The sequence below is a fragment of the Lepidochelys kempii genome, chromosome 1 (genome assembly GCF_965140265.1).
Source record: "Lepidochelys kempii isolate rLepKem1 chromosome 1, rLepKem1.hap2, whole genome shotgun sequence".
Lineage (NCBI taxonomy): Eukaryota > Metazoa > Chordata > Testudines > Cheloniidae > Lepidochelys > Lepidochelys kempii.
Window position 1 is genome coordinate 261,305,057 of NC_133256.1, and position 11,633 is coordinate 261,316,689.

Below are 11,633 nucleotides of genomic sequence, written 5' to 3' on the forward strand. Positions count from 1 at the left end.
CAGGGATCCGTTAGGAAAATGAACAACTGTTTGGTCTCAGGGGTAGGGGTCTAAAATGGAATAAAATTTCAGATCACCAAACTTACTCAAATTTGTCTTCCACATATTTCACCAATGGGTCCATATCGGTTCCATCCAAATTTGTGAGCTTGCCCTGTGGAGCCTCAATTTCACCTCTGTGGGGCACAGAGCTTTTAGGGAGGAGAGATAACTCATTAGAAGCTTTTCCAACATAACAGCAACAATACTGATACCTTGTTCTACCCAGTAAACCCATATCAAAGAAAAAAAGGAAATAAATAAAAACTAAAAAAATCAAAACAAAAATCCTACCACAACCAGAGCTTTTACCCCCAAAGAGAGTCATGTGCCAGAGACTCCATTAAATCCACTCAAGACTTCACTACTGCTACTGATTTTATGTGGAAGGTGCTCAGGCACACCATGATGGGTGGCAGTATAAAACCCTAAGACTGAAAGATAAATGATAGTAATAATCACTGGGGAAGGATGAACTAGGCAAGATAAAATAAGAACTCACTACACAAAACTCAAACTGAACCTAAAACCATTTCAGAGGTTGGAAAAAATCTAGCTAGTTATTTTGCTTAAACCAGCTTTCATTTTTTTTAAAAGACACTTTTATTTTGGAGCATCCCAGTTACAGAAGGAGAAAGAAGAAAGCAGGCTGTAACATTATAAACATATTTTTCAGTTTCATGGGTGCTTCTGTATTTCCTGGTTCTTCCCGGGACCATACATGACAAATATTGTTCTGGAGAGACTTCCAGCTGAGTTGTGTAGGTTCAAGATGTTCAATTCAATTAATGACTGAGGAAGGATCTGACACCCCTTCCCCTCAGATAAAGGATGCGGGAGCCAAGGGCCAGTGGTAACCACAAGTCCATTATTCTCTTCTAGGGTCGGAGATGATGAAATAAACTACAAAGATGAAACCCATGATACCCTTCAGTGAGACTGTAGCTTCAACACTACCACTGGCTTATGAATTGCTGTTTAATATTAACAGAAGGAGCAGTTCTCTGGCTCTTTACTGGGTATCACTACTGTTGAAAACCTCTCTTCTGAAACTGAAACAGGATCCAAACTGTGCAGCTTGAGCTTGCTCCATCTGTACAATGATCGGACCCAAAACTCCAGATCCAAATATCCCCAGATTTTAGGGAAGTCCAGCTATGGAGCCGAACTGTGCAGCTTCGCTCCATCTGTAGTTAACACTTACTGCACAAACACATACTGGCCAAGCTTTTACAGCTGACCATGGGATGATTCAGGGTGCATGTGTGTGTGGCTGCGGGTGAACTCAAATGAGCAGAAAAGGTCAAGTTCAGCAATGGTCAGTGAAAAAGCAAACCCTGTTCTCCCCTCGCAGTATGTGTGGGAACAATCATTTTGCACTTGAAACAAAAACGGCAATTTTCCAACAGGGGCAAAATCAAGGAACTTTAAAATTTCATACAGGGGGAGGGTAAGGGAAGTGCAGTATCTTGTCATTTTGGTTGCAAATATCAGCGTTAGTCATTCTGGACTGAAATTTGCAACTATTAGTAAAAAAAAAAAGATGCAGTTTCTGGCTGCAAACACTGGCAACAGGAAGAACTCTGCATGAGAGTTTCACAACTATTTTTAAACAGAAACTTAGAGCTGCTATTAAACTGCTGTGATTACCCACTGAGTTCCCGCTACTCGTCGTATCTGCAGGTCTCTTCTGAGATCTAGTGAAGTGTTTGGCCAAGCTCTGCCAGGCTTAGGCAAAGTGCTTTGCTCCATGCTTTTATTAAAATAGCAAATGTCTCTTCCAAACAGGAGGGGACAGAAGAGAGAGGGGTTGAGTGGAAGCTGATCTACAGGACTTGTCTGGGGAACTGCTCCAAGTATCAAGCACTTTCTTGCTTGCACAAACAAGTAGGGAAAGCAGCCCTAACTATGGAGTTGGTGCCTTCAAGATCCAGTGTAGCTCAAAACCTCAATAGAGTGAGGCTGTCCCCTCCTTGCAGAATTTATGCAGAGAGCCCTGGCTCTCCCCCTCCCCCACATCAGAGTCTGCAGTGATCACCCAGCCAATTAAAAAGGAGGGGCAGGTTTTCATCTGCAGAGTTAACTGTAAAACCGTTTCACTTTCAGTAGTCTGTTCTAACAAGCTGTGTAGAAGTCTCTCCCTCTCTCAAGTTCATGAGCATGGCAAGCAAGTCCTTGTTCATTGTTGCCATTGATTTCGGCACATCTTATAGTGGCTACTGCTTTTCTCTTGCGAAACACACGGATCAAATCCGGCAGGTGTTCTGGGGACATGAGCACGGGCTCAACACTGTGAAGACCCCAACGTGCATCCTCTTCAATGAAAAGCGTGAGTTTATGAAGTTTGGCTATGATGCTGTCATGAAGTACCACACGCTCCCATCCAGAGAAGCTCACAAATGGTACTACTTTCACCACTTCAAGATGAAGCTATACAACGAGGTAAATGAAATCTCTTGGTAAGAGCAGCCAATTCAGAAACGGGCAGGGAACGTGCTTAATAAGGTTGTCACCTTTCTAAGGGCCGGTAACCGGACCACTGAGATGCCACGCCCTGCCTTGCCTCTTCCCCCAAAGGCCCTGCCCTGTCTCTTCCCCCAAGACCCCACCCCTTCACCATCTCTTCCCGAAGCCCCTGCATGCCCTGTGCCGCCATGAGCCGCCTGGCCCTGGAGGCAGCAGCAGCTATTGTTGCTGTGCTGCCTCCTTCCTTCCACTTAGAGTTGCCAAAGACCCAAAAACCAGCCATCAGGGCTTGTCAAATGGCCCCCGGACACACAAGCTGAAACCTCGACTGGGTGAAAACCGGATGGGTGGGAACCCTAGTGCTTAACGAGCTGGGGGATTGATTTATGAGGGAGGATTAAGGAACGTGAGTAGGCTGGTTAAAGCAGTGGTTCTCAACCAGGGGTACGTGTACCCTGGGGAGTACGCACAGGTCTTCCAGGAGTATATCAACTCATCTAGATATTTGCCTAGTTTTACAACAGGCTACATAAAAAGCACAAGCAAAGTCAGTACAAACTAAAATTTCACACAGACAATGACTTTATACTGCTCTATGTACTCTACACTGAAATGTAAGTACAAGATTTATATTCCAATCGATTTTATAATTATATGGTAAAAATGAAAAAGCAAAGAGTTTTTCAGTAACAGTGTGGCTGTGACACTTTTGTATTTTTATGTCTGATTTTATAAGCAAGTAGATTTTAAGTGAGGTGAAACTTGGGAGTGCACAAAACAAATCAGACTCCTGAAAGGGGTACAGTAGTCTGGAAAGGTTGAGAGCCACTAGGTTAAAGGCAACTTAATAAATTACCTAGAAGTATCTGTGAAGACCAAGGAGGGAGGAGAGTTGCTTAGGGTGGCTCAAGGGCTAAAACTAAAGCCTGGTCTGTATTAGGAAATTGAGTCAGCACTGAAAAATGTGCAGCAGGTCCCCTTCTGAGCTAGTATTGAAAGTATTTAAATGCTAATGTAGTCAGGACATGGGCATTTTCAACACCATTTCTGAAAGCATGACTGAGACTTACCAACAGTTATTGTGAAAACAGGCCTATACTGCAGCATTCAGTTTTTTTTGTTTTTTTTTAAGTATGAAGAATGGGCGAGAAGTAGGGTGACCAGATGTCCTGATTTTATATGGACAGTCCCGATATTTGGGGCTTTTGCTTATACAGTCACCTATTACCCCCTACCCCCGTCCCGATTTTTCACACTTGGTATCCGGTCACCCTAGCGAGAAGTCATGGAAGAGAGACATGGATTTTAGTTGAACCCCAGGCTGTGTCTCTGCACATGTGCTGAGAACAGGGCAGGGCAATTTACGTAGAAGGACTCAGAGACACCTAGAGGAGAGGCAGTTACTAGACATGTTCAGTAGCTGATTCGGAAGCTGTACAGAAAGTTTCCATTAAGGACCAGCTGTGTTGCAGGTTCCACACATTTACCATAGGAAAGCTGAGCCAAGAAACGGAGCTCAAAGGAAAGAGATTATAAATATGGGAGGCAACTCTGGGGATTCAGCAACTAATGATGCAGAACCAAGAGATGTGTCTGATGTGAAGGCTGCATCGCAATACTTGCACCTCTTAGATATGGGCTATAGATTCCTCTTCTCACTAGAAATTCAGACAGTCAGCTATTGGCTCAGAGACTGGAACTGCTGCTGGCTGTAAGGAGCTTCAGAATCTCCTCAGAAAATCAATGGTCCCAAGAGTTTGGAGGGGAATGGAGAGGAAGCCATTCTCCTCAGGCTTTGCAGAATCCAAGTGACAAACTATGTACATTAAAAGGCCACACCGTAGAGCCTGAGAAATTATCTCTGAGAGAAGATTAGTGGTGAATGTTTGTGTATGTGCGTGCCAAAGTATAAAAGGGTATAAAAAGATATACTGTCTGTTAAAACCTGGCACTGAATTGTAAGTATGTAACAGCAACAAAGTGGGGAAGCCTGTACAAAGAACACCAATAGTTTTACTGCCTAACAGTTTTGTTTAAGATGTTATTCAAAAGTATGCATAATACAGGTTGCAAATGTTTATGTATGTATTAAATGTGTATTAACTAAGAAATAAATTGTATGCTGGTTCTCTCTCAGGCTGACTGGCACCAGTTCTCTTGCAGTGGGCTTTGGGAATTTTGGGGGTTTGTATAAAATGTGTGTAAAGTTGCCTTCAGTGATTCAAGAATGTGAGTACCAACCTCAGGACACTGTCCTGAAGCAGGGCATAAATCCCAAACTGGCTGTGAGTTCTACACTTCGATTTCACCGGCCTATTTTAACTAACACACCGGTGAGCCAGAGTGATTCAGCTGTGTGTCTGTCAGTGTTCAGTTGAGACATGTGGACCTTGGTATGAGCTGGCAACTGGTCTGCCAGCATCGCAGTTTGGCTCAGGGGAAACAGTTTGCTCTAATAGCCATGTTAATATTTGACTTACAAAGTCATTCACAGATTTGAGGCAGCTGGCAGTCATAGGCTTTTTGAGCCTCTGCACCTCCTAGACCTAGAGTGCAGTGATCTATGCTCCAGAGTTCTTCTGCCTGCTTACTTAGATTACTGCATCTTGGGGGGGGGGGGAGGGTGAGCAGGGAGCATCATTTTGTTCTGTTTGCACAGTACAAAGCACAAAGGAACCCTGGTCCATGACTATGGCTCCTAGGGCGCTACTGTACCCCACTGATGAGTGTGTTACAGGTCCTCCTCTGCACCAATCCCCAGAAGCTGAGTGGTTATCGACCCCAGTTACAGAGAAGCTGTTCTTGTGCTTTGGCTCTGGAGGTCCCCAGTTCAATTCTCAGTGAGCTGGCAGCAGGAAGGGGAACCTGTAAGAAACCCAGCAGTGGGTTATGCTACCACAATAAAAATAATTCATTGTTTTTTCTCACTTCTAGAAAATCACTTCTAACATGGAACTGGAAACAGATAATGGAGAGAAGTTTCCAGCCCTAAAAGTATTCTCAGAAAGTCTGCGGTACATGAAGGACCATGCTCTGAACACTATACGGGAGGCCTCATACCAAACTGTCTATGTCACTGAGGATGTCACCTGGGTCATTACTGTTCCAGCCATATGGGATGCTTCTGCCAGGCAGTTCATGCGACTGGCTGCTAAAGAGGTAAAGTGAGTAATAGCTTGATTGCCTCTGAGATTCTCTCTAGAATTTTCACTGCACAACAGTGGAGAAGGATTGTTCAACATTTAAACAAACCTTATTTTAACACTTGCTCTACCATGGAGTGGGTTGGGGTTGAAGTTTTTTTTTTTCTACATCCAGTGTTCTCAACCTGGGGGTCACAGCTGCTCTGCCCTTTCTATACCGCTAAATTAGAGGAGGATCCTGACTAGATCTTGCCTAGACTGGAGAAGTGTTACAGTACTGAAAAGGTTGAGGACCATTGTTTTGCTTGCTACACATTACTACAAGAAGTGACAAAATTAACTACTGGCTGAGAGGCTTCTCTGAATGAGAATAGCATCTGCAGTGAGAGTAGTTGGAACAGAAATTACAGGGACTATGGATCTTCATAAGTCATGGCATACACTAATACTGGCTGGAATCAGGTAGAAATTCCCCTCCCATCACACACACAGTTACAGTATTGCACATAAATTGTCCATGAGCGCAGGGTGGGGGTTTCACCTTCCTCTGACTCATCTGGCTCTAGTCAGAGCTGAAAACAGACTAGATGGAACAGACAGACCATTATTCCTGATAGGCCATCCCAGCTGTGATACATGTTGGGGGGAGGGGGGGAGAGAGTAGCTCCCTTTGATGGGCACCCAGCCAGCCAGCTAGCTGTAAAATTCCTCTTGGTCTGTTCTCTGCTTGTGTTACCTGTAAAGAGTTAACAAGCCCACATGTAAAAGAAAAGGAGTGGGCACCTGACCAAAAGAGCCAATGGGAAGGTAGAACTTTTTAAAATTGGGAAAGAAACTTTCCCTTTGTCTGTTGTTCTCTGGGCTGGAGGGACACGGAGCAGCAATGCTATAAGCAGGCAATGCTATAAGCACGAATGCTGTGTAAGGTTTGAACCAGGTATGAAAAAGTATCTTCCATACCCAGAAGAAATTAGGATAGGGAATGTTTAGTTACACACAATCAGGTTTATTTCTCATTTTGGCTTGTGGATCTCCTTTGTGCTAACCTCTGATGCTTTTGTTTGCTTGTAACCTTTAAGCTGAACCCCCAAAAAAGCTAGTTTGGGTGCTTAATTTTTGGAATTGTTTCTTTTAAGATCTAGCAAAAAGCCTAAGTTCCAGATGTAATTTTTCCTTTTTGTTTTTAATAAAAATTACCTTTTTAAAGAACAAGTTTGGATTTTTGGTGTCCTAAGAGGTTTGTGCATGTTGTTTGATTAGCTGGTAGCCACAGCTAATTTCCTTTGTTTTCTTCTCAGCTCTCCCCCGGAGCAGGGGTGAAAGGGCTTGAGGGTACCCCACAGGGAGGAATTTCCAAGTGCTCCTTCCTGGGTTCAAAGGGGTGGGGTTTTTTTGCATTTGGGTGGTGGCAACGTTTACCAAGCCAAGGTCAGAGAAAAGCTGTAACCTTGGGAGTGTAATACAAGCCTGGAGTGGCCAGTGTTAATTTTTTAAATCCTTGCGGGCCCCCACCTTCTGCACTCAAAGTGACAGAGTTGGGATTCAGCCTTGACACCAACATTCCCAAGATTAAAAGAACCTGGCCAACATACTGTGCTCATGGTGCATTCCAGAGATGGGAAGCCAGGATCCCGTCACCACTCCTGTTAACGATCACTTTCTCTTCTGATTTTAGGCAGGACTCATCAGTGACATGTTTTCTGAGAAGCTCATCATCGCCTTAGAACCAGAGGCTGCCTCAGTCTGGTGCAAGCAGCTCCCACAAGAAGGGTTTGTGGCAGAAGGTGGTGAAGTTTGAAGAGTCACCTGGGACCCAGTATGTTGTCGTTGACTGTGGAGGTAACTTTCCCCCTTAAATAGGTATAATCTCTGCTACGTTCAGAGTTTGTCTATTCAGCAGCTGCAGACCCTTCTGGCATAGAGAGCAAGGGACTGAGCTCTATACTGAACTCGGATCCCCCAGGCTGTGCTTGCTCTGGGTTCTTTAATTTCTACCTGAAAGAGCAGGCACCTGACGGCTTGTCTACATGATGGGGGAAGGGGTTAGTCTGTACTAAGTTGAGTTAGTGTGGGTTAAAAAACCTTGGTACACGATGCAAACCCCTACAGTGCACTAACTCCCTACTTACCGCACATTCTGGAGTCCTCTTTCAAAGTGTACTAAGTTCGATGCAAATTGAGTTAGTTCAGTCCACAGCTCTGTGGTCAAGTTGACGAGATGTCCCCTCCGCTGTTTAAAAACTGATGCAGAGCCAGGATCAGCCCATTTGCTCCTGGATCCAAATATATCAGCTTTGCTGCAATATTAGTCCAGCAGCCTTACAACATGCTTCAAGCAGCCATGGTGAGATCCTTGATCTCGTCATCATCTGGGGAGAAGTGATGGTGCAGGCAGCTCTTGTGGCCAGCTATCTCATAAGAAATTGTCCAAGGAGATCTCAAAGCAGATGACTGAAAAGGGTCACAACTGCATGCCTGGCAGTGCTGTACAAAAAGCAAATGACTAAAAAATGTACGGAGGAACCGGGGACGACAGAAGAAAGTCTGGCACTGCCCATTTGACCTGTCCATTTTAGGAGCAGCTGGACAGGATTTTTAGTTGGCATGCCACTGCAGAAAGAGGAATGAAAGGAGAGCCCCTTTAAGGGCCTGATCCAAACCCCATTGAAGTCAATAGGATTCTGTTGTCTTCAATTGACTTTGATCAGATCCTAGCAGTGCAAGTTGCTGTCATCAGAGCCACGCCACTCCACTGTACACTGTCCTGCTACGTCAGCAATAGGTACACACCCATTTCCTGTTGTGTAGCTTGAATCCATAACCTCCTGCTGTAGAAGCAAGAGTGCTGCCACACAGCTTCTTTAGTTTCTTGCTATTGTTTTGGTGTAACATGTGAACTTAGTGCTGAGGACAGACTGACATCCCTGGGAGACAGAAGTCTGTGTTTCTCGCAGAACAAATTCAGGATGGGCAGCAGCAGTGGAAGCTTCCTACAGACACCCTATGCTCAGCATTGTGCCCCAACTCGGCCAGAGAGTGTGGGTATCACAAGATGTCAGTTTTCACACACATTCAGCATCAACTGGGATGTGGACACTTGGCCATTGGGTACTAGACTGAGACCTACCAACTCATTTCCTACAGGCCACTGAACTTCCAGCAGATGGTAATATCTCGCAGCTATTACCAACTTTGGGCTGGGTTTGAGTAAACTATTTATTGGACACCAACAGTGTGCTTGGTATTGTATCAACTCATCTAGACATTTGCCTAGTTTTACAACAGGCTACATCAAAAGCAATAGCAAAGTCAGTACAAACTAAAATTTCGTACAGACAAAATGAGAAAGGAAGCAATTTTTCAGTAACAGTGTGGCTGTGACACTTCTGTATTTGTGTGTCTGATTTTGTAAGCAAGTCATTTTTAAGTAAGAAGAAACTTGGGGTATGCAAGACAAATCTGACTCTTGAAAGGGGTACAGTAGTGTGGAAAGGCTGAGAACCACTGCTGCACAGCATGCAGAAATTAAGGCTGTGTCTACACTAGGGACCTTACAGCGGCACAGCTGTACCGCCATAACTGTGCTGCTCTAAGGTCTCCTGTGGAGCCACTCTTTGTCAGCAGGAGAGAGCTCTCCTGCCAGCATAATTAAACCACCCCCAAAGAGCAGCGTTAGCTATGCGGGCAGAAGAGCCTCTCCTGCTGACATAGTGCTGTCCCCACCAACACTTTTGCCAGTGAAACTTACGTCAGTCAGGGGGAGGTGTTTTTCACATCCCTGACTGACAAAAATTTTTCCAACAAAAGTGGTAGTGTAGACAAAGTCTAAGAATCCTTGGGCAAGGAAAGATTATAAGCTAAAGAACGGGCAGCTCTGTATCCCAATTTGCAGAGCACATTTGCCAATTGTGAGATTTTTTTTTTACTTTTGTAAAGATAAGGACTCTCTTTAGAAAGCAGCCTTTTATTCAGCTAAAGTGAGGGCAATAACTTCTTTTTAAAAATTAACTAATTTTACTCATTTTGGGGGCTTAGGTGGTACCATCGACATCACAGTACATGAAATCCAAGAGAACCAATCCCTGAAAGAATTACATAGGGCATCAGGAGGAGGATGGGGAGGCGATACAGTGGATGAAAAGTTCAAAGAGTTCCTGAAGGAGATCTTCCAAGATGGAGTATGGGAGAAATATGCACAGAATCACCCAGCAGAATGCCATAAAATGATGTACGATTTTGGCCTTCAGAAATGCTCTTCCAACAGAGAAGAGGTCTACATGCGTTGCTACCACAACCTAACAAAAGTGGCAGAACACAAGAAAAAGGACATCTCTCTCTTCTTTGACGGTATAAAGGGAGTTCTGTGGTGTGATGGGACTATCATGATTACATATGAGAAAATGAAGAGCTTTTTTGCCTACAGTGTCAGACAAACCATTGGTGCCTTGCAGGAAATCCTCAACAAGCCTGAGATGGCCAAAGTCCAATATATTTTACTGGTTGGGGGCTTTGCTTCCAGCATTATCCTGAGGGACGAGATCTATCAGACCTTTAGGAAGTACCGTATCCTGTGTCCACAGGAATCTCAGGCAGCTATTATAAAGGGAGCCATTTTATTTGGGCACAATCCACAAATTGTTGCCTCGAGAATCAGCGCTCTGACATATGGAGTAAAGATATCTGAGGCATTTGATATTGCTGTCCATGATGTACAGAAAAAGAGAGTCTCAAAAGCTGATCATTATGTATATTGCACAGATCTCTTCAAGAAGTTGGTGGGAATTGGGGATTTGGTTGAGGTAGATGAGGTTGCCAGTTATACTTTCACTCCCACAGAACCAGATCAGACAAGTGTGATTTTTAGTTTCTATTGCACAGAAAAGGAGGATGCAAAATACATAGATGAGGAAGGGCTGAAGATGCTCGGCTCCTGTACTGTGCCAACACCAAACACAGAGCTGGGGAAAAACCGCCAACTGAGACTGGATATTAAATTTGGGCTAACGGAATTTAAAGCCACAGGTACTGATGTTACATCTGGTGAAAGTCGGACGGTTATGATAGATTTTTTAACCGTGTAAAGATTCCACAATTCAAGGACACGTAAGAAGAGCATCAGACTTGGATGATTCAAGGGACTATAGGGTTCAATTAGGAGAATATATGAGCTGTCAAAATGGAATAGCCAAGTGGACCATACAGTCCAGTAACTCACTTCCTGCCACACTGGAACAAACCAATAGTCTGTCTAGTCTGATAATCCTGCCTCTTCCCAGACTAGTCACCCATTTAGTCTGATATTCTGCTATCTGCCATTCCTGACTGGACCAACACAATTTGTCTAGTTCAGTATTCCGCCCCCTCTCATGCTAGATTAGACCAATGGTACAATATCTAGTCCAGCATCCTGCATGCTACACTACTGGATCTGAACACAGTGGTCCATGTAGTCCAGTATAATTATCTATATCCCACTAGATCAGATTTATCGCCATCTAGCCTGGTATCCTGTTTGCTGCCAGACCAGGCCAATGGTCTCTCTAGTCCAGTATTTTTCCTGCAGCTGTATTTTCTTATGCTATCATCTTGTCAGACATCATTTTCTAAAGACTGAAGTTAATTCTGCTTGCTGTGATTTTACTGTATTATGACAAATATTCAAATATATGATTTTTTTTTTAAAAAATCAGAGAAAGTGTAAACACGTAATATTTTGCAACAGTGAAATTATGTTAAAGAAATCATAGAATTGTAGGACTGGAAGGGATCTCGAGGTGTCATCTAGACCAGTCCCCTGCACTCCTGGCAGGACTAAGTATTATCTTGAATTAAATATCTTAAGTATTTAGACAGGTTGAAAGACAAAAAAAACCTCTGAACCATCGTACATGGACAATTACAAAACGTTATGAATTTTGGGGCGTTTAGATATGAAATTGTGAGAGTGTGGTGATAATTTAACTACATCATTTAAGCAAATTGGCA

The 11,633-nt window shown here is 43.8% G+C and overlaps 1 protein-coding gene across 1 annotated transcript; it reads left to right on the top strand.

Annotated features, from left to right (window-relative positions):
* Positions 1–2,194: 2,194 nt before the first annotated feature.
* On the top strand, positions 2,195–11,406 carry LOC140906488 (heat shock 70 kDa protein 12B-like). The gene is made up of 4 exons (XM_073330521.1): positions 2,195–2,481; positions 5,440–5,664; positions 7,324–7,487; positions 9,684–11,406. Exons 1-3 carry the CDS (start codon positions 2,200–2,202, stop codon positions 7,444–7,446), a joined length of 630 nt encoding a protein of 209 aa, XP_073186622.1. The 5' UTR covers positions 2,195–2,199; the 3' UTR covers positions 7,447–7,487; positions 9,684–11,406.
* The last annotated feature ends 227 nt before the right edge of the window (positions 11,407–11,633 follow it).

Excerpts from the sequence above, each read along its gene's own strand:
- LOC140906488 (XM_073330521.1), top strand. The coding sequence starts at position 2,200 with ATGGCAAGCAAGTCCTTGTTCATTGTTGCCATTGATTTCGGCACATCT. Across the intron at positions 2,482-5,439 it reads AGATGAAGCTATACAACGAG|AAAATCACTTCTAACATGGA; the intron begins GTAAATGAAATC and ends TCTCACTTCTAG. Across the intron at positions 5,665-7,323 it reads TGCGACTGGCTGCTAAAGAG|GCAGGACTCATCAGTGACAT; the intron begins GTAAAGTGAGTA and ends TTCTGATTTTAG.